Source organism: Diabrotica virgifera, chromosome 8 (assembly GCF_917563875.1).
Source record: "Diabrotica virgifera virgifera chromosome 8, PGI_DIABVI_V3a".
Lineage (NCBI taxonomy): Eukaryota > Metazoa > Arthropoda > Insecta > Coleoptera > Chrysomelidae > Diabrotica > Diabrotica virgifera.
In genome coordinates, this window is record NC_065450.1 from 212,406,439 (window position 1) to 212,429,543 (window position 23,105).

Here is a 23,105-nt window from a genome sequence, read left to right on the forward strand (position 1 = left end):
GCAGCTCCACACTTTCAATATCACAGAAACAAACTTAATATGAGAATATCAGTAGAAAAAAAACTAAATGTATAGTGATCAGTAAATAGCCTCGTAGATGCAAGTTAGAAATAGACGGCAAAATTGTAGAACAAGTAATGAAATTCAATTACCTAGGAGTAGAGATCACTAGTGACAGGAATATAAGAACAGAGACCACAACACAAGCAACAAAAGCAGCAAGAGTAAGTGGTTGCCTCCGAGAAACCATATGGAGAAACATATATCTGACCACGGAAAGCAAAATAAAAGTATACAAGACAACAGTAAGACCTATCCACACATATGCAGTGGAGACAAGGACCGATAAAAGAAAGACGAAACAACAAATCAACAATATCGAAATGAAAGTATTAAGATCAATAGCGGGTATATCATTAAGAGACAGACAAAGCAACAGAAGTACACGAGAACGACGCAAAACTCAAAATATTAACAGGTGGATAAAACCTAGAAAGAAAAACTTGAACATCTGTAAAAACAACAAGCCGTATAGCAGAAGACCCGTTGGAAGACCGCCGAAAAGGTGGAAAGACAATGTACAGTCAACAACAACTGAAACGAAATAAGAGGCAGACAAACAGGAGTAATCCTGGTCGCACGAAGAAGAAGAAGAAAAAGAAAAAAATATTCAAAACAACAATAACCGATTAAAATGAAGTATAAGGAATAAGAAAATTTAACAAACATTTTAAGAGCAATCAAAACATTAATAAAGGCAAAAAATGCCTGAAAAAAATACAACCAAACATTTATAGAAAGCGATAAGAAGGAATATTATAAGGACAAACAGCAAAAAGATAAATACAAATGGCAAAACAAGAAAGCTGAGCTTGAACGAAGGATATAAAATTAGTAACAGAAAATTCTGGATTTGCATAAAGAAATTAAAAGGTAACAAAAGAAAAGGAATAAGAGAATAAAAGACAAAGCCAGTCAACTAAAACTGGAGAAAGAAATACTTATTAGAATCTTGGAAAGAACATTATACAGAAATATTTGAGGGGGCAATGGCAGAAAAATGCAGAAAAATGCTAGAGGAAGACAAAAGAGTGAAACGTTTACCGGCGATTATAGACCAGTAAGGATCTGTGAACAAACGTCTATTTTTGGATGTGAAAGGTGGCATTCGGATTTTTGCAGATAAAGTTAGGTGACACCTTCAATAATAATAATTGACTTATGCTCCTTCTCAAATATGCCCGGAACATTAATAAAAAATTAAAATATTTAAAAATTTCGAAAAACGTCGATTTTTTTCTGTTTTCTTTGCTTATAACTTTAAAACGATTCGTGTTGGAACAAAATCGTCAAGAAGTAAAATAAAGATAATTGAATTTTGTATGATATACCACTGGTCAAAAATGTCTTAACGTATTACCTTTTCTGCAATATAGCAATAAATACAAAATAAGGGGACAAAATACGCCTGCTCTTATTCAATGTTTTAACCACTTTGGTGGCACTTAGAACCTTAGTAATTCACTTATGAATTTCTTTGTAATATACTTAAACTGTGTACCAAATTTCATTAAAATCGACCTAATAGATTTTGCATAATAAATTTGCAATCTAAATGTTTTTAAAAAAGTTCAAATTTTTTAAAATCTTTCAGAACAAAAAGTAGACCATTTAGAAGTTTTCTAATGTTTGTACCGGGTGTCCCAATAAGAATGGCTGTCGGCCATATCTCAGGAACCGTTTATAGTAGAGCTTTGAAATAAAAAATTTTATAACAAAAGTTGCCTCAGGAAAAGCCTGGAAATTATTTTCATAAATGTGGGACCACCGCTAGAGGGCGTAATTGAATATCAAAAATTAAAAAATCTAAATTTTACAAAATTTTCCTAATGAAGGGGCACTGGAAATCCGATCGTCGTATTCTTCATAAAATTCTACGCATACTTGATTTGACAAGTTTAGGTCTACCTTTGGAAATAAGAGGTGGGGGTGAGTGGGAACCTTGTTATGAAAAACTGGCTGTGAGTCCGGTTCTGCTTAATAAAATTTTGCAAACTTGGTCTTGTTGAAGACAGATCTTTTTCGTCAATGTAAAAGTTATGATTTCGATCCAACTTACTGAGTAATATGCCAGCTAGAAGGCGTTATTTAATTTTTTTCAGAAATCTAGTGTTTCTTGGAAAATATTAAATACAAACATGCATTTTTATTACCATATTACAAAATTAGATAAAATTAGCAACAGAATAGCGAAAACCGCATGTTAATACCTTTTTTCTATCTCGAGATATCTTACAAAACGTGTAAATTTAAAAACATAACTGTTACTGTCACCGGTAAACGAAATAATTCATTAAAAGTAGTGTGCTATGGAAACAACAAAGAAACATTTTCCAGCTGTCAACGTATATTAGGTCTTTTCAACGCTTCTCATTTGTTTCGAGCCTCGTTCATATCTCGTATATTAATATTATACACGGATTATACGGCATATGACAGAGGCTCGAAACAAATGAGAAGCGTTGAAAAGCCCTATTACAAAGAAATAAAAACAACTATTTAGTGATGACATAACCGTTTAAATTTTTGCCCATCATTTTCGTTGCAAACATTTACTCTTTCAAGAGTAGATTGAACAGCAGTCTCAATTTCTGCTCTCGATATGCTTTGAATGGCGTTTAGTATTCTCTGGATAATGTATTCTAGAGTAGTGTATGATGGGCAACAATTTGAATATTTAGGTCGTCACTAAGTAGTTCTTTTTGTTCTGTGTTATATTTAATTTTAATAGTATTGTTTCTCTTTATATTGTTGTTTTAGTTAATTATATTTTTATACGTTGACATCTGGAAAATGTTATTTTGTTTTTTTCCACAGCACACTACTTTTCATTAACTTAGTTTACCGGTGATAGTAACAGTTATGTATAAAATTTACACGTTTCTCGAGATATCTTGAGATAGAAAAAAGGTATCGACATGCGGATTTCGCTATTCTATTGCTAATTTAATCTAATTTTATAAAGTATGATTAAAAATGCATACTTGTATTTAATGTTTTCCAAAGAAAACTAGATTTCTGAAAAAAATTAAATAACGCCTCCCAGCTGGCTTATTACTTATTAGGATGGTTCAAAATTATCACGCTTACATTGAAGAAAAAGATCTGTCTTCAACAAGACCAAGTTTTCAAAATTTGATTTAGCAGAACCGGACTTACAGCCATTTTTTCATAACAAGGTTCCCACTCACCCCCACCTCTTATTTGCAAAGGTAGAGTTAAACTTGTTAAATCAAATATGCGCAGAATTTGATGAAGAATACAATAATCGGATTTCCAGTGCCCCTTCATTAGGAAAATTTTGTAAAATTTAGATTTTTTTATTTTTGATATTCAATTACGCCCTCTAGCGGTGGACCCACAATTATGAAAAGAATTTCCAAGCTTTTCCTGAGGCAACTTTTGTTATAAAATTTTTTATTTCAAAGCTCTACTATAAACGGTTCCTGAGATATGGCCGAGAGCCATTCTTATTGGGACACCCGGTACATATAAAGAGATGATCTACCTATCTAGTACACTTTACAGAATTAAAATCGGATTTTTTAAGGGGTCTTAGCAATGTTTTAAACTTATAAACAATTTTTTGGCTTATAAAAATAGCTTTGTTTAATAATAAAAAAATGAATTTTTAGCAACGCAAATAATTAAAATCGGTATAATCTGACATAAACTTTCAAATGCTGTCAGCAGAATTACTATTTTATTGTTTAATCAAAAGTTATTCGCGTTCAAAAATTGCAATTTCTCGAATTTTTGAAAGTTCCACTGCGTTTATCTCGAAAACTATGCATCCTACGAAAAAACTTGTAAGAACATTTTTTGCTTAGAATTACCCAAGAAATACAAAAAAATGTTCTATTTTGCGAAAAATCAATGTTATGTAATTCCTCAAGTTCTTTGTTTATAACAATCTTATCGACATCCGGATCAACTGTTACCCAAAAAAATCGTGTTCTACGGGTCAAAAAATAAATAAATCTTGGGTAAGTCCATCTAAATAAAGGAGCCCGTAGCACCCCTTCCTGGCCACAGGACTAATTTTTTTATAAGCCAAAAAATTGTTTATATCTTTAAAACATTGCTGAGGCTGCTTAAACAATCCGATTTCAATTCTGTAAAGTGCATTAGATAGGAGAAGTGTTTCTTTATATGTAAAAAATTGACAAATCTTTATATGTTCTAGTTTTTGTTGTGCAAGATTTTAAAAAATTTTAATTTTTAAAAAAAAGTTTAGATTGCAAAATTATTATTCAAAATCTAGTAAGTCAATTTTAATGAAATTTGGTGTACGGTTTTAACACATTACAAAAATTTTCTAAGCGAATTAGGAAGGTTCCAAGTGTAACCTAAGTGATGGAAAATCATTGAATAAAGACAGGCTTGTTTTGCCCCCTTATTTTATATTTATTGCTATTTTGCAGCAAGGGTGATAAATTAAGACATTTTTAACCAATCGCATCTGATAGAAAATTTAATTATCTTTGTTTTATTCCTATACGAATTTGTTCCAAAATGAATCGTTTTAAAGTTATAAGCAAAAAAATTAGAAAAAAAACGAAATTTTTTGAAATTTTTAAATATTTTATTTTTTTTATTAATGTTCCGGGTGTATTTGAGAAGGAGCATAAATCAGTTATTATTAACGAAGTTATCACCTAACTTTATCCGCAAAAATCTGAATGCCACCTCTCACATACACCTAAGAACAGATCCTTACTAGTGTATTATCCAAAAAGAGAAAATAGACGGAAAATACGATCAAAGCAGGAAAGGCGTGTAAGGAGAACAAAATTGCGTCTATAAAAAATAACAAACATAAAACACTTGACTAGCAATGTTTAAAAAAGGACAATTTTCTTAAACAATGACACTAGGTATCCTATTACGATTTAATTTATTAACGAATTATTAAAAAAAATAAATACCTGGATAAAATGAGCCACACTCTCCAATAACATTCCGTACATGGTTTGGAGAGGCTGGATATCGATTGATTGTGTGTAATCCAAACGAACCGAATGTTGGCCTGAATGTGATGCTCGATTTTAGAAAAGGACCACTTACATCACTAATTAATCGTAATTGCTGGTGCTTTTACCTACACTTAAAGGGTTAATCCGTATGGACGGAATCTTTCCACCAAAAGAAAATTTCAACTTTGAGTATTTTTAGTAAAGGGAGCAATAGTTAGTACAGAGATGAAAGTGAGCAAAATAAGCATTAACGATTAATGGTTTTATGATTAAAATTAGCCGTAAAAAAAACAGCTTCTTTTTCTTCAGCTATTTTCTTCTCTTCTTTTCGGTATACTTATTGCTCTCTTGTTTTCCCTGTTCTGAGCTAGACGGTACCAATTTTGTCCCTCTATTTTTTTAAGTCATCGTACCATGTCTGTTGTGGTCTTTCTACTCTTCTGCCTCTCTTTGTGAAACAAAAAAAGGACTTCTGTTGGAATGAATTCAAAGAGGATGATAAACTCCAACAGAAGTAAGGAAAAAAATAAACTAGATGTAGCTAATAAGACAAAAATGACAAAATTATAGGTATGCAGAAAATATTAAGAAAAAGCTGAAGTAATAAAAATATTACTTTTATGGGGGTATAATGATAAGATGAAGTTGAGGAAAGGGGCATTAAAAGGGATAAAAGTAGAAGTATGAAGAGACAGAGGCAAACTGAATAGAGATGGCTAGCAAGAGATGCAAGAGAACAACTTGACATTCAAGGATGGATACGAGTCGTTTGCATGCCTGTCGAAGAACAGTAGCATATAAAAAAGGTAAGCTAAATCTGAAAAACAAATTAATAAACAGTGCATTAAACCAAAACGTATGAGATAAAGACACAGTATGTAGTTACTAATATCACTAACTGATAGTTCCCAAACAAATCCCTTCATCGAACGACTTCAAGATAAATTTCGATGCTGCAATCCAATAAATGAGCACACGGAGAGTGCTAACCTGTCCTATCCGTAGGTGCAGGTGGAAAGATGACAGAAAATGGGACTGGAACGTCCCATAGCTTGTTCCCAAATTGACATATTCCCTGATTGACTTGGCTATGGCTGTCTCAGGGCTTCTCGAGATGTTTAAAGGGTATGCATTCGTGTATTTCTTCCAAATGGCTAAAAACATATCCTTCGTTTTATTTCTCATATAAACCGGTGAGCAAAAAGTAAAGAGAAGAAGAAATAAGTAGATGAGAAAACCTTTTTAGAAGAAATAATACAGAAAAAGCGACCATTAAATGGAGCAAAAACTAATCTCAGGTAACCTTGAACTATTTTAGGTGTGAAGATATGAACAAATAATGACATTGAATTTGAAATTTGAATATGATTTTTCTGAGAGAATATGATATTTGTAAAAATATATTGAATTTATAAAAATATTGGATGTTCAATAAATTTAAAACCTACAGAGAAATAATAATTATTTCCAATATTAATTGAGAATTGCATATGTTTGGTTATGTCTAACCATAATTTATTAACATATGATTTTCCTTGAATGGATATTAAATAAAAATCGAAATAATCTATATATTTCACTTAATGGGTTGACTCAGAAATTTACCAATGAAACTACTATTTTAAATATTATACAAGCTAACATATAGTTATAAGGCTAACAAAAAAATTATTATAAAAAAGAACCCTCACCGGATGATTCCTATTCAGGCTCCAAGAGGAGTTGTGTCCCACACATGTCTCCCTACTCCAGGCAATCCTTGGTGGTAACTTTTAACTTTAAAATTTATGTTACATAAAATAAGTTGGATGGAAATCATCCGCCATTTTATGGTACCATATCAACCTCACATACAGCCACAAGCCAAGTGCCGAACATTCCTCTCTCGTTCAAAGAGGAGAACGTCAAACTCTCAACGGAACAAGAAATTTAACGTCAAGGAACGATTGAACAAGTATGTTCCGTAGACGCTGAAATGTGACGTCACGTAAGTAGTCCTTTACGAGAGAATTAGAGAATTTAATTATTAGATTAAGAGAAAATAATTATAAAAATAATTAAAAAGTTCAAAACTGATTTCGTAACGTCAAACCGTTACATTTGGTCTCCATCTAGTCTCATTTTCACTCCAGCTTTCTTGACTTCTAGCCACATGGCAGGACCATTTCCAGTTTGAGAATCATACTCTTTATATTATGTCTTCGACTTTTGTCCGTTGCTTAATGCTTAATCTGCTTGTTTTTCTATGTCTTAAGGGTTTCTTTCTTTAGCACTCTTATACACTGGTAGTTTAGTTATTATCTTCTTGTCCAACACCCAAGTTTTGGAGACATATGTAGTGACTGGTAAATACATTCATGGTAGATTTTTGTTTTCAACTTGTTTAGTTGAACATAAGTTGTTCTCTTAAAATTCTGAAAGTCACGGATGATTCTCTGAAAAGTTTTAAGGATATGAAACATCAATCTTAATATTCGATAGTCAATTGTGAGAGTTTTTTGGTAATGTTCCGAATATTGATTTTAGCCATATACACGATATTATCTGTATCGTATTATATATTATTACTATCAAACTGCCGAATTACAAAGAAGGATCACCTTAGCATGGGCAGCATATGGAGCTCTATCAGATATCTTCAAGAGCACCTTGCCAAATTATTTGAAAAAGAAGACTTTCGACCAATGTGTGCTTCCAGTTGTGACTTACGGCGCCGAAACCTTATCATTAACCCAGGTCACAGCAACCAAACTTAGAGTGGCCCAAAGAAGAATGGAACGGTCACTACTTGGACTGACTCTCAGTGACAGGGTCAGAAACAAGGAAATCAGAAGGACAGGCGTCACAGATGTCATAGAGCGAGTAGCATGGCTGAAGTGGAATTGGGCGGGTCATGTAGCCAGATTGAAGGACGGGAGGTGGACCTAAAAAATTACAGTGTGGAGACCAAGAGAAGACATAAAAAGTAGAGGTAGACCACCTACACGATGAACAGACGATGTCAAAAGGACTGCTGGGAATTGGTTACAGGAAGCCCAAGATCGACAAAACTGGAAGAAATTAGGGGAGGCCTATGTTCAACTTTGGATGCAGAAGGCTGGATGATGATGATGATGATTATGATGATTACATATTATTGAATAGTGCTGTTATCAAGTCTAGGCTTTTACTTTCGCTGTCTGCAGTTAGTTTAAATATTTCGATATTGGTACTGTCTGGATCGGTGGCTTTTCCATTTTTCTGAGCTTTTGCTGCATAAATAACTTCTTTTTTTGTTATTTTTTAACAAGGTCAATTGTCGTCAAAAAGTATCTGAATGTATTCTTTCCATCTCTCCAGTTATCTTCGGTAGGTACCTATATAATTATTTCGTTATTATTATTTCTTAATATTGTTTTTTGACAATTTTTGTATCTACCTGTCATTTTTTAATGGACATTAAAGATGTCTTATTTTTTCCTGAAATTATTCAGTTTCTAGGCATTTTGTTAACACCAAGTTTTCTTTAGCTTCTTCTAACTTTTTTCTAATGATTTTATTGATACGTTTGTATCCTATTGGGTTTGTTTCGTGTTTTCTTCTTACGTTTATGGACTGCATGATTTCTTGTATTATCCATTTTTTTTGGGTGATTTTCGTGAACCAGATGCCTTCCTCTTGTATCTTTGTTTTTTTTCGTTTCTGGAGAAGTCCATGTTACTTCAACCTGTGTCTACATATACTAAGATCTCTATCGTTTCTATTTCTTTCACAACCTTGATACTTATTCATTTTTTCCTTTCAGCGTTCTTCAGTTGTGGGATGTGTTTTTTTCTTGTCATTTTTTCTCTTAAATTTCAGAAATGGTTATAGTCTAAAACCATTATAACCGGATCGTGCTCACTATGAATGGAAATGTTGTATTAGACTACAAGTGATTCTAAGTATAACTTTTAGGATGTTGTTTGAAGAAGGTGTTGGCTATTAAAGGTTGCACTCTACGCACAACTGTACAAGTTTATCTTTTCTATTGTTCCTGGTATCAAAACCGTATGCTCGTATGGTGTCTTTTTCAACACCATGGCCAATTTTGGCGTTAAAGTTACCTACTATCATTGTTTTCCGATCATTTTTTGTCAGTCACATTATTTGGTCTACGTTGTTGTTAAATTTTTCGATTTCTTGCTCTGACTTGTCACCTGTTAAAGCATAGACCTGCATAATATTAAGGTTTCTGTGGGTTGTTCGTAATTTCAACATTGCTACTCTATCATTTATAAGGGTGACTGACTGCGCAATGTTGTCCAATACTAATATATCCGTTTCATCTTGATTGTTTGGGTCGGTTTCTCCTGAGTAATAAATGTGTCCATCTTTTTTGCTTTCCTGAACCAGGCCATCTTTCTTCACTCCTCCCCAAGATGTCTATTTTTATTTCTCTTATCTCGGCCTCAGTGTTTGTCAGATTCCCGGACATGAATAAAATGCGTACATTCCAGGTGGCAATGCGTACTACCTTGTCATATACTTGGACTCTGTTCACTTTCTTTTTCAATAGAAGTTGACAGGAGGATTCTTCACACCCTTTCCTCATTTAGAAGTGTTTCGGACAGAGGGCCCATTTTCTTGTTTTTGTCTGCCATGTAGTTTTTTGGGAAATATAATGGGATCGTGTTCCTGTTGCCTATTCTCTACCAGGATCGTTTTTCCTTTTCGAGGGACAAACTAGTGTTACGATCAACCATTCGTTTTTTATTTGTTAAGTTCAATGTTCAGATGTTGAGATCAACCATTAGTAGTTTTACAAGAACATCAATGTACTCATTCTGTATTTTCTTAACGAGATTGATCGGAGTTAATATGCCCAGAGCTTTTCCGTTTAATGATTTCTTTAATGCATACTATATACTATTTTTTTCTTTGAAATTTCTTCAATTGTTTTTTTAACGATATGTTTCATAGGTTTCGCCTTTCGTCTTTGAACAGCCTTCAAAATATACTTTCCATTGTGTTGTTTTTTTATCAGTCATTATCATGGTGTTTTTATCTAAAGGAGTACTGTAGATTCTTTTTAGGTAATTTTGACCCCTAATTTGCGCCAAATGATATGTTTTTCCTTCTTTTTAGTTTGTTATCCTGGTATTTACAACAGGTACAATTTAGTTTCGGTGGAATTATAGAGAACAAAAGCAAACAGGACTTTATTAATAACTGTCACGCACTCAAAAGAAAATCCTATTATGCAAATGACAATAAGACTTAATTACTCTATCAATTTTATTTTTGATGGGTCACTAGCATGTTTGAGCTTATTCAGAATAATTCTTTGTAAGTATTATACGTTAGCATGCGAAAAAATGAAACGAGTAAACAACACAAAGTAAAAATAAATGAAGAAACCAAAAACGTAGCGAATAAAATTATATTACAGTCGGAAAAATGAAAGATTTCCCATGAACGATCACATCAATCACTTATTTTGTATTTGCTGTCTTTGTCTATAAATAACAAACGTTTGTTATAGAAAAAGAGAGCAAATACAAAAAAAGTGATTGATGTGCTCGTTCATTGGTAATATTTCATTTTCCGACTGTATTTAATACGTACACTGTACACATGTACACTGTACGTACACACAGAAGCACAAAGAGAAAAGCAGATAAGTAAAACGAAGAATTGCAAAAGAAAACAATGAAGAATGGGAATATAAAATACGATTAGAAGAAGAGTGGTAAGAATACTGAAAAGAAGTACTTACAAAAACCCGCCCAGATTTCATAGAGACAGATACAGAGCATGAACAACAACAAAATCAAAATGAAGAACGGATTCAGCTAATATTAAGCGAAGTAAAGAATGCCATAAGAACTCTAAAGAACAAAAAATCTGCTGGACCAGGAGAAATCGTTAACGAACTAATTAAGTAAGGAACATAGAAACTACACAGAATCGTATACAAAATGTAACATAATACAGAGTAAAGCTATAAATTTAAACGAAATACCAATAATGAATGGTCGAAATCACATAATATATGGATATGTGCTTTCAACCATTTATAACATATGTTACAGTTCAAGTTGATTATCCAGTTGGAGTTGACTCCAACTAGTTGGAGTCAACTCTAACGGCTGGTTTCAGTAAAAGTTGATTATAAATATAAAATGAAGATGTATATTCAACATTTACTAGTAAAAGTAGACTCCAACTAGGAAAAGTATACTCTTCCCAATGCCATTTAGTAAAAGTTGATTCTGATTCACACAAACAGCCGGTTCTAGAAATTAAATGTTACTGAATATGTTCAAATTAGTCTAGGCTGTATCGTCGCCCCCGTTAGGTAAATTACTCTGATTCGATTTTTTGCACAAACTTACTCAAAAAGAGGTCCTTATAACAAATCTACTGGGTGCCAGGCAGTACCTTGATCGATAAATTGTTTTTTAAACAATTTTTTAAGACAAATTCACAAAAATAATTTTTTCACTTCGAACAATTTTTTTTAGATCATTTGGGTTATTCTGAGCAAAAAAATGGTATTTTGTGATTTTTCTCTAAAATTGATTGTTGTCGAGTTATACGCGATTTAAAATTTGAAAAATGCGAAAATAGCCATTGTCAAGGCTTAATAACTCGGTTAAAATCCATTATTATGAAAGTCAGAAAGTGACCAAATCAAAGTTTATAGCCCCATCTACAAGATCCAGCAGAAATTCTTGTCACTATTTTATTACTAAGCTTTATCTTTAATTATTAACAATGAGCGCTAAGTGCGCATTAGGCGGCCGTCAATGGTGAGTGCTAAAGAGATGCACCATTTCAGCCATCCAATGGTTAATCTCACTCGCACTCACATTGACGGCGCCTCAATACACGGTTAGCGCTCATTGTTGATAATTAAAAATAATATCTTATTAATGAAATAATGACAAAAATTTCTTCAGGATCTTATAGAGGTACCTTTAATCTTTGATTTTTTTAGTTTCTGACTTTCATAATATATAACATCGTATGGCATTTTTGCCTTTCGGACAGTTCCGGCACCAATTACATCTTTAACCCTGTTTTAAGTAACTAGTGTCGATGTACACTAGCCCAGGGGGACCGACTGCTTAACGTGCTCTCCGAGGCATTATTGACGGCTCGTGTCATTATTGAAAATGAAAATGGTTTGTCTTTAGCAGGGCTCGAACCCACGTGCGCTGGCGTATGAGGCCAGCGATTATGCCGTTACTCCACGGCCGCTCGCTCGACTTTCACAATAATTATCTTTAACCGAGTTATTAAACCTTGAAAATGGTTATTTTAGCGTTTTTCAAATTTTAAGTCGCTAATAACTCGACAACAGTAAATTTTAGAGAAAAAAAGGCCCAACGGATCTAAAAAAAATTTGTACAAAGTGAAAAAACTATGTATTTTTGCGAATTTGTTTAAAATCATTGTTTATCGCCAAACTTCACTAAAATCATTCATTACTGTACTCATTTGCCCTCTTTTCGGCAGTAAAGTAACACTTTGTTGTATTGAAAGAAGAATGTTACTTTACCTGCCGCGATAATTAATCAAAATAACCGAGATTGAATGTAAGTGGTCAATGGCAGCAATCGATTATTTATTTGAGTGAAATTAAAATTTATTTACTTTAATTATTAAAAATATTGTACAAAATTTATCGTATTATTAATAAAATTTATGTCAAAAAGTAAAATTCTGTAGTGTTTCGCAATTATATTCATACAAAATAAATCAAAACTTTACAGATTTAGTAATTAGGTAGGTATACAATATTGATAACTATCGATTAAACATCAAAACCGGCCATCATGCAAAAGACATCTGTCATCATTGTCATTACTGTCATACGAATTTTTTATTTCGTCTAAAATTAAAAAAATTTCCTCAAAGTTGTAACTAAGTGTTAATGTTTTTTATGATTAACGATACAATTTTGTACGCACCACCTCAATACTCTTTATCGAACGCGTCTGTTCCTCTGCTCGTAATATCAGACTCGTTCGATAAAGAGTCACTTTACTGACTGACTTTACTGAAATTAGTTAAACAATTTTTCGACCGCTGTACCGCGTGACACCCTGTGTATTTGTTATAAGGATTGTTATACGGATGTATTTCTTTGAGTAAGTTTGTGCAAAAAATCGAATCAGAATAATTTACCTAACGGGGGCGACGTTACAGACTATACTAATAAGTAGTTGAAAGGGTCAAAACAAAGAAACGCACACTCATCAAAAATGCACTTGAGATTCTCGTATAATCAACATTTACTGAATCGATCCAGGAAGAGTCAACTCCAACTAGTAAAAGTTGATTTAAATTTTTAAAATCAACTTTTACTGCTCGTTTCAGTTGGAGTTGACTCTAACTAGTTGGAGTCACCTCTAACTGAGAGAGTCAACTCTAACTGAGAATCAACTTGAACTGTAACATATATATTATTACCATTCAATTTATTATTGGTATTTCGTTTGAATTTCTAGCTTTACTCTTTATTATTTTACATTTTGTATACGATTCTGTGTAGTTTCTATGTTCCTTATTTAATTAGTTCGTTTTTGACCACGATTTCTCCTGGTCCACCAGATTTTTTGTTCTTTAGAGTTCTTATGGCATTCTTTACTTCGCTTAATGTTAGCTGAATCCGTTCTTCATTTTGATTTTGTTGTTGTTCATGCTCTCTGTCTGTCTCTATGAAATCTGGGAGGTTTTTTGTAAGTACTTCTTTTCCGTATTCTTCCCACTCTTCTTCTAATCGTATGTTATATTCCCATTCTTCATTGTTTCCTTTTGCAATTCTTCGTTTTACTTCTCTGTTTTTCTCTTTTTATATTTATATAATATTATTAGCTCGATACATAAAAAATGGAGATAGGAACAATGGACCGTGATAGTCGTGACGTCAAAACGTCAAAAAAAGTTTTCCAAACACGTTGTGTCTAGGTACACGCTAAAATGTACGCAAATAAAAAAGTTAAACCATCAAGCTAGTGACTATTTAGCGTGTGCAGTGACTGTATATTTTGATACACGCTATTTTGATATGTTTAGTGTTTGTTTGATAGAAAAATATTTGTTATGACGTTTAATTCTACCTAACTTTTTTATTTGCGTACACGTTAGCGTATACCTAGACACAACGTGTTTGGAAAATTTTTGACGTTTTGACGTCTATTCGAAAGCATTAGTGTGATAGCATTTATGGATAGGTTATATGGGAAAATATTGAAAGAAAAACTGGAAAAATCTCTCAAATAAAATCGGAAATGATCAGGCAGGATTTACTGTAGAAAGGCGACCTATAGACCACATTTATATACACTCCAAAAATTAATTCAGAAAAGAGTAGAAAAATATAGCACACATGGCATTTATCGATTTAAGGAAGGCTTATGACACAGTTCCCAGAAAACCATTATGAAAAATGATGAAGAAAATTGGAATAACACAAAGATTAATAGAAGCCGTAAAAAACCTATACAACAACAGCGTAAGACTTAAAACAGGCAATAAATACTTGAACGAATTTAAGACCACAGAGGGCTCACTGTAGGATGCTCTACATCTTCGAAGTTGTTCAAGATATTCCTAGAATAAATATTAAAATCATGGAAAAGGAAATGTGAAGGTATGGGAATACCAATCAGAGACGACTTCTTGTACACTGTAAGTTTTGCAGATGACCAAGTGGTAAAGGCTAAAACCTATATGCTCCGAAAACTAGAAGATTAAAAATGCAAAAAAATGCACTGATTTTTTTGTGTCTCCAAGTTATTTACAATATGTTTTTGGCCTAGATTCAATGAGTAAAATTTTTGACGATGTTAAGGACATGTAGGAATAGTAGGAATTTTCTCCAGCAACAAAATACCTTTAATATTAGTTTATTACACTACTATTGAACATATTTTTAGTACCTAACTAACTAAATGTATTACTCAAGCCCGTTGGTTTGAATTATTTTAAGCAACGAACTTCACCTGTGGTTTCGTGTAGCTCACGCACTAGCACAAACAAGATCAGTGGCTTTATGTTTTTTCTGTTATTTCTGTTTTTAGGCCGGCCACTCACGATACTGCGGCATCATTAAATTATGTCGAAATCGACTAATTGACAAAAAAGTTGATCGTGTGTGACCGTCCACCCAACGAAAGCACTACAATTTGACCACAGAGAGACTGGGCTACCCGTGTTGAGCTGCCCCCCCCCCCCACCTGCAAAAATCAAAAAACAAATAGCCTTGATTTATGAGCTATTTATGAGCTTTCATATTCCGTAAACTAAAAATTTTGAGCTCGTTCCACTGAGCAGGAATTTAATACTTTATTGGGGGGGGGGGGACTACTTAAAAATAGGAATATTGAATCGGTTTTTGCGGCAGAATTACGAGCTATTTATGAGCTCTTGAAATTATATAGTTTCGATTTTTGAGCTCATTCCCTTCACCCCCAAACAACCCTTTAATTGATTTAACTTAAGAGAAAAATGCTGAGAAAACTTAAAATATATCGTATTGCGGATATAATTCCTATAGCTTATATACTCTAAGAATAAACTATTAAATCACGTGCATTTCGATTATTAAGCTATCTATGAGCTCTTGAAATTATATAGTTTCGATTTTTGAGCTCATCCCTTCACCCCCAAACAACCCTTTAATTGATTTAACTTAAGAGAAAAATGCTGAGAAAACTTAAAATATATCGTATTGCGGATATAATTCCTATAGCTTATATACTCTAAGAATAAACTATTAAATCACGTGCATTTCGATTATTGAGCTACAACCCCTTCGCAAGAAAACCACCCTATCTTCCCGGCTTAAGAGAAAGTTGTACTTAAAATGCATTAAATTAATTATTTGGCGACTACATATTATTTAATAATTTATAAGCTTCCAAATTACGCGCATTTAAATTAGTAAATTGCAATTTATTTTGTATAGTGCAGTCACTGAAGGTAAAAATCAACGATTACCTTCAATTTCGGTGAACCTTCATCGATTTTCACGAAAATTGGTCAGTGGTTAGAGGATACGTCAAGAAACAAAGGTGACATGGTACCACCTTGCGCCTTTACCCTGAGGGTGGATACCCCCTTCTCGGGGGTGAAAATTATTTTATAAAAAATAACTGCACAAATCAATAAAAGAACAAATTAAAAGCAAAATTTATTACATAAAGTTATTAAAATAAGTCAATACTTTTTAAGTTATTAAAGATCAAAGATTTTAATTATTCGTGAAAAAAAATGCATGTTTTGAAGCGGTTTTTCGTAAATCACTGAAAAACTGTAAGTTTTTACAAAAAAGAATGTGTGTGTACTATGTACGCACGTAAGAAGATATTCTTCTATTATATAATAGGTAATTTAAACGAACTAAATATACTTAAAAGGTTATTTGTATTTTATTTAAAAATCAAACTAACTTTCTTATCTACCAATTTCAAAAAATTTTTATTAAAACAACCAAAAATAAAAAAAGTATGAATCCGCCCGGGAATTGAACCCGCAACCTTCCAATCTCAATGCTGACGCATTTCTAACTACTCCATCGAGGCACTAGAAATAGACATGTAAGTTTCGGATATAATTACACAACACGGCGACATATAGTGTAAAAATGTTAGGCTTACATAATATTTTATTAATCCAAAAACACAAGAATTATAATAAATAATACATTTCCTAAAACCACTAATATATTCTTTTAATGACTTATTTGCACGGTTACAGATACAAACATAGATCTTGAAAGATTAGCAATGAACTACGACATACTGTCAGTGTGCGCAGGCGCGCGGTAAATGTACAATTTTACCCTCAATCGATTCGCCGCTAAAGAAGAATATCTTCAAAAAGTTAATAGTAGTTTAATTCGTATCGCTTATATTCTAAGAAAAAACTCTTAAATCATGCGCCTTTCGATTATTGAGCTTCAACTCCTTCGCAAGAAAACCATCCCATATTCCCGGCTTAAGAGAGAGTTGTACTTAAAATAATTTAAATTAATTATTTGGCGACTAGATATCGTTTAATCATCGAATCTCAATTATTGAATTGCCAGTTTCTTTCTATAGTGCAGTCACTGAAGGTAAAAATCAACTATGACCTTCAATTTCGGTAAATCTCCATTCATTTTCACGAAAATTGGTGAGCCGATTTTGATGCTATCAACATTTTCTGGAGCTCATTTTTGATAGGTATTTCTAAGTACTTCAACAAGTATTTAGTACCTAAGTGTCATAAAATGCATCTCTTTCCCGTTATTTAAGCTTGGATCCCTAGATTTGCACAGTCGCAGAAAAAATATAGATTTAATTACCAATAACTTACTTTAAATTAACATTAAAAGGTTTTCAAGTAAGCAATTTATTATATTTTTTATTAGCTTCAATTTTAGTGATGAAAACTTTTTTGTAAAAACTTACAGTTTTTGAGTTATTTATGAAAAATCGCTTTAAAGCATGCATTTTCTTTCACAAAAATTAAAATATTTGATCTTTAATAACTCAAAAATTATTGATTTATTAATAACATTATATAACAAATTCTGCTTACAATTTTTCCCTCTCTCGATTTGTGGGGTTATTTTTAATAAAGTAATTTTCACCCCCGAGAAGGGGTGACATATACCCCAGGCTAAAACCGCAAGTTGTTATTGTCAATTCGTTAAAATGAATGCAGATTTACCATTTACTGAAATCGAAGGTTATAGTTGATTTTTACCTTCAGTGACTGCACTATAGAAAGAAAATGGCAATTCAATAATTGAAATGCGTATATTTTGCGAGCTCATAAATTATTAAACGATATGTAGTCGCTAGATAATTAATTTAAATTATTTTAAGTACAACTCTCTCTTAAGCCGGGAATATGGGATGGTTTTCTTGCGAAGGGGTTGTAGCTCTATAATCGAAAGGCGCGTGATTTATGAGTTTATTCTTAGAATATAAGCTATACGAATTAAACTACTATTAACTTTTTTCTAAAAACTTATAAATCAGGGCTATTTGTTTTTTGATTTTTGCAAGTGGGGGGGGGGCAGCTCAACACGGGTGACTGGGCTGTCTGCTGAACTACTGCAGAATAATTATTGATATCATCGAAGATTTTGTCGAACGACACCGCAGTATCGTGAGTAGCTGACTTTACGGATAATATTTTAAGGTCTTTCTCGATTAGAAGATTGGGCATGTACCACGAGGCAACTTTTATTATGTGCAGGATTTTACTTTGAAATCAGTCAGGTTAGGCCAGACAGGTGATAATTTACAGTGCCGCAGAGCACTAAGCGCTGTAAAATGAAGCAGCAGCAGCAGTAACTGCAGTAAAAAGCATGGCCAGACGGGGATGTAAATTACGGCGTGTCAGGAGATGTAAATACAGTATTTTGGGCGTTGCTGCGACTAGATGAGCTACAAATTTGGATCCAGGTCCATTCGTTTGCGACACGACGCTAAAGATGGACATGATCGATGTTGCTGCAGGGGCGGCCCGTCGGGGTAGGCAAGGTAGGCGCCGCCTACCCTCTTCAAATGTAGTACAATAATATAAATTATTAATATAAATTACTTATTTCAAAATTGTAATTTATAAATTTTGACACAATACCTACAATAAAATAGCAAAAATTATCCAAATTATTTTTAAAAATATCCAAAAAATTTTCTCCGTAGTTATAATTATTGTACGCTCCTTGTAGTATCAGTAGTACTGTATAAGATTCTATATTCTTCCTTGGTCAGGCACTTAAAAACGTAGCCTGAAATAGAACGACGCCAACACCGAATTGACGTGCGATCTCTCTCTGTTTACGCGAGCAGGCCAACTGCAGGTCTGCTGGTAGCGACCGTATTCTACGATTTTGAAAGAACGGATAGGCACAGAGTCTTATAGCCGGACCTACAAAATTTTATAAGTTGCTTCTCTTTTGTCTTGTGAAACTGTTTTAAATAATTGTTTTTTGATTTTGGCTGTTATTAGTAGGTTAAGTATTGAATAAAACTAGGTAGGACAATTTAAATTTTTTTATGAAAACTGAATAATAAACAGGTAAATTTGAGATCGGTCTATTGAAAGGCATTTTAATTTTATATTAATTTAGTAATAATTTACTAACGACAAATAAATCTGTGAATAGTTATTTGTCAGTCGTCCATTATATTTTTATTGTGTTTCAATACAATTTGGATAATTTAAAGTTAAACTGACGAATTGTGTTATTAGATTATATAGATAATTAAAAATTTAAAGCGAGGTTAATTGTTAACTTATCAATTTATTCGAAGAGTAAATTATTATTTGATACATAAATAAAATAAGTAATATTTGACGTTGTTGAAACGTAGGTGTGTTAGTTTTATTGGTGGAAAAACTTTAGTCATCGAATATGAATATTTTAAACGATGTAATATGCAGTTTGATCGAGACGCCTTTTTCAAGGCGCCAAAATCAAGAAAGATCAGAAATTATTTCAATGGGCCGGCCTTTACCAAATTTAACAATTTTATCCACAGATAAGACAAAAGACAATCGACCATTTTCGAGATCGTTTAAAACAATATGGTATGAAAATCATTAATGGCTAAGCGGAAGTTATTTTAAAAATTCACTTTTCTGTTGGCCTTGTCTGTTGCTCTCAAATTTGAAGCAAAATGTTTGGGTGAGTCAGGGATATTCAGATTTAAAAAATTTATCAGCTAGTGTAAAAAAACATGAATCTTCGAAAGAACATTTAAACAATTGCTTAGGTTTAAAACGGTTAGAAAAAAATAAACAAACTATTGACAGTGGTTTAGCTGGACATATTTCTCTATCTAATAAAATATATAATGAAGAAGTTGAAAAAGATTGAAGAAGTTGAAGAAATTGATGTTACAATTCTGTTAGTAAAACAAGAACTTGCATTTCGCGGTCGTGATGAGCGGCATAATTCTTCAAACATGGGTAATTTTAAAGAAATTTTTAATTTAGTAGTTAAACGTGATCAGGAAATCCAGGATCATGTTAAAAAATAGAAGGGGTGTTCACGGGTTTGTCAAAAACAATACGAAATGATTTAATCGATTGCTTTGCCGATTACGTAAAAAATGAAATTTCAACAGAAATTAATGAAAGTCAATTTTTTTCTATACTAGCGGACGATACTACTGATATAATTGAAAAATCACAGTGTACTTTAACAATCCGTTTTGTTAACAAAGTTGGTCAGGTAACAGAAAGATTTTTAGGGTTTTTTGATGTTAGCGAGAATAGATCTGCAGACGCTCTATATAGTTTAATTTCAAACCTGCTTGAGCTATATGATTACAAAAATAAATTAATTGCTGAATTTTACGATGGTGCAAGTGTAATTACTGGCTCTTTAAACGGATTACAATCAAAAATTAAAGTAGATGCTCCAAAAGAAATTTTTACACATTGTTGCGCTCATAGATTACATTTAGTATTGCAAGACGGCTCAAAATGTATTACAAATTGTAGGATATTTTTTGTCGCCTACCCGAAGTATATGTGTAGCCTACCCGCATACTGAGGTTACGAGCCGCCACTGTGTTGCTGCGCGATATTTTACAGCTGTCTGGCCACTCACTATACTCACCGTGGAATCCATTTTCGCGTTTCATTATACTGCTCTTACGGGGCCGTAAATTATCGCCTGCCTGACCTTAGCATAATATATTCGCGATAATAATTGTAGCAGTTTGTTCTGTTTTCTTTTTTGAATAATGGTACAATTATTTTAGTGCTTTAGTCAACTGTTCAGAAATTTCTGTTAAAATAATGAAGTGTAGTTCCTCTCCTCATCTTCTTCATAAATATGCTGATATTTTATCACAACCAGGATCTTTATGGTTTTTCAAAACTCATACACATCGTTATACATGTGCTTGTTGGAAGTTTAAAACAGTTGTTCGGAAAAGTATTCTTTCCATATTTGGCAAATGTCTTCTCTATCAAAAAGTTTCCGTGTTTGTTATCGCTTTAAAACTGCTTTTTTTCTTCTGTATTTCCTTATAGAGGTTTCTAACTTATGACTGGTGGCATTGGTTTCTAGTTTATTAAATTTATTTTCGTTATCTTCTATTATCTTCTATTCTTTTGTTCTTTATTGTTTTTTACCAATTTTTCTTTTCCGAATGGTGGTATTTACTTTATGGAATTCTTTAGGAACTGTGGCGTTTCAGAGTGGGTATTCATTGTTATTTGATGGAAACAATTATTCGAGGCGATTTTGTATATTTTGGTTGGTAACCGTTTGTATTAATTTATTTAGTTCTCTTGCAGATTTGTTGAATTTGTTCTTATGACTTTGGGTTCTGTTTTGTTGCAATATTTTTCCCGTTTCTGCGATTCTTTCTTTTACTTTTACCGGGCAATGTTGATGGCAATGTTTTTTGTAAGTTGATGGATTACTTTGTGGTGTAGCCAACCACATACGTATGTATTTGTACATTTTTTGTGAATTCTCTCCCCCAGGTGGTGTTTTTAATGATACCTGTAGGTTTGCTACCATGTTCATTCTTTCCTGGAATTCTTCTGATCTGATGTTATGCTTGCACAATCTTTGAGGTATAGAGTATGCTGAAATGATTGTGAATAATAATAGTTTTAAGTATCTAGGATCACCTAAGGAATATCTAATGGGAAAATATATTGAGATGCATACAGTACAATTAGGGATGGATGAAGCGGAAAGCAAATTAGAAATATCAACAAATTTTATTAAATGTAAAGTATATTTGTGATTGATAAACTTTTATTTACATATATACATCTTTACTTTTTTGTATAATTTAGTCTTGATAGTTCTCGTCGTTGTAGATATTTTCAAAGACCCAATATGCCTGCATATCGCCTTTACCCTAAAACATAGTAAGAAAAAATTACGTTAGGTATTTAAAAGTATCGAAAATTAGGTCTTAAATCACAGTGATCAAAACTAGTTAAAATATTGGCGAACATCTACTCTATTCGTAACACCACAAAGTCCTTCTTTAGGAAAAGAAGATATATACACCAATTCATTTGGTCAGCCAGAAGTCCAAGATCAATTATTATCGCCTGCGTGTTAACCATTGATTTTTTCTTCTTCTTCTTTCTTGTATGTAGGCTATAAAATCTGTTTCTTCTTCAATATTGGCCTCCTAAATTGTTTGAATTATCGCACCATCTTTTTCTTGGTCTGCCAATACTTCTTCGTCCATTTGGTGACTTATTTCGTGCTATTCGTACGATTCTATCCTCTGCCATTCTACTAATGTGTTCTTTCCACTTCTGTTTTCGTTTTGTCACCCATCCATTTATATCTTCTACATTGTATGCTCTTCTTATGTTTTCGCTTCGCTCCCTATCCAACAGACTTTTCCCTGATATTCGTCGAAGTATTTTCATCTCTGTTGTTTCTAGTAGTCGTCTTATTTTGGATGTGTCAGGTCTTGTCTCCGCCGTGTATGTTAATATAGGTCCAATTGCTGCTTTATAGATTCTTGCTTTTGTATCTTGTTTTAGGTGCTTTTTCTTCCAGATTGTGTTATTAAGAGATCCCGCCGCTTTACTTGCTTTTAAGCTTTGTTGTCTTACTTGCTATCCAACATCTCCGTAACCAGGTGCGGATCCAAGGGGGGGTCAATGGGGTCAATTGCCCCCTCCTTGAGACTTCGCCTGGTGTCGCCTTTTTTTAAGAAAGAGATAATTACGATTGAAAATAAATAGTGGGTTTTGTGTCCTGTTGACAACTGAATAATGGAATGAAACAAAACAGAATTCCTTCTCCAAAGTACGTGTTCTCGGTCTTACTGTATGGTGTCGAGTCTTGCACTGTGAATGAAATCGAACTACTTACCTAAATCGCCTTGAGGCTTTCGAAATGTGGTTCTATAGAAGAATTTTAAAAGTATCTTGGGTAAAGAAGATTCGAAACTACACAATACTAGAACGTCTAAGCAAGACTACTGAGATTATAGAAGGCATCAAGAAAAAAAAAGTGGAGTATTTTGGACATGTAATGAGAAGTTTCAAATATAGGTTGCTACAAATTATTATGCAAGTGAAAATAGAAGGCAAACGCAA

The 23,105-nt window shown here is 33.0% G+C and overlaps 2 protein-coding genes across 3 annotated transcripts in view; both read right to left on the reverse strand.

Annotated features, from left to right (window-relative positions):
* Window positions 1-5,145, reverse strand: part of LOC114331778 (soluble guanylate cyclase 89Db-like) — a 56,131-nt gene extending 50,986 nt beyond the window's left edge. The window contains exon 1 of the mRNA XM_050657618.1: window positions 4,989-5,145. Coding sequence (XP_050513575.1) covers window positions 4,989-5,030 — 42 coding nt within the window. The 5' untranslated portion in view covers window positions 5,031-5,145. The remainder of the gene's footprint in view (window positions 1-4,988) is intronic.
* A 16,608-nt stretch (window positions 5,146-21,753) lies between these two features.
* Window positions 21,754-23,105, reverse strand: part of LOC114331771 (soluble guanylate cyclase 89Da-like) — a 176,138-nt gene continuing 174,786 nt past the window's right edge. For both annotated transcript variants that reach the window (XR_007700007.1, XM_050657619.1), the window contains one exon: window positions 21,754-21,898. Coding sequence is in view for 1 of the 2 variants with exons in the window: in XM_050657619.1 (XP_050513576.1) it covers window positions 21,830-21,898 (69 nt within the window). In the remaining variant the exon portion in view is untranslated. The remainder of the gene's footprint in view (window positions 21,899-23,105) is intronic.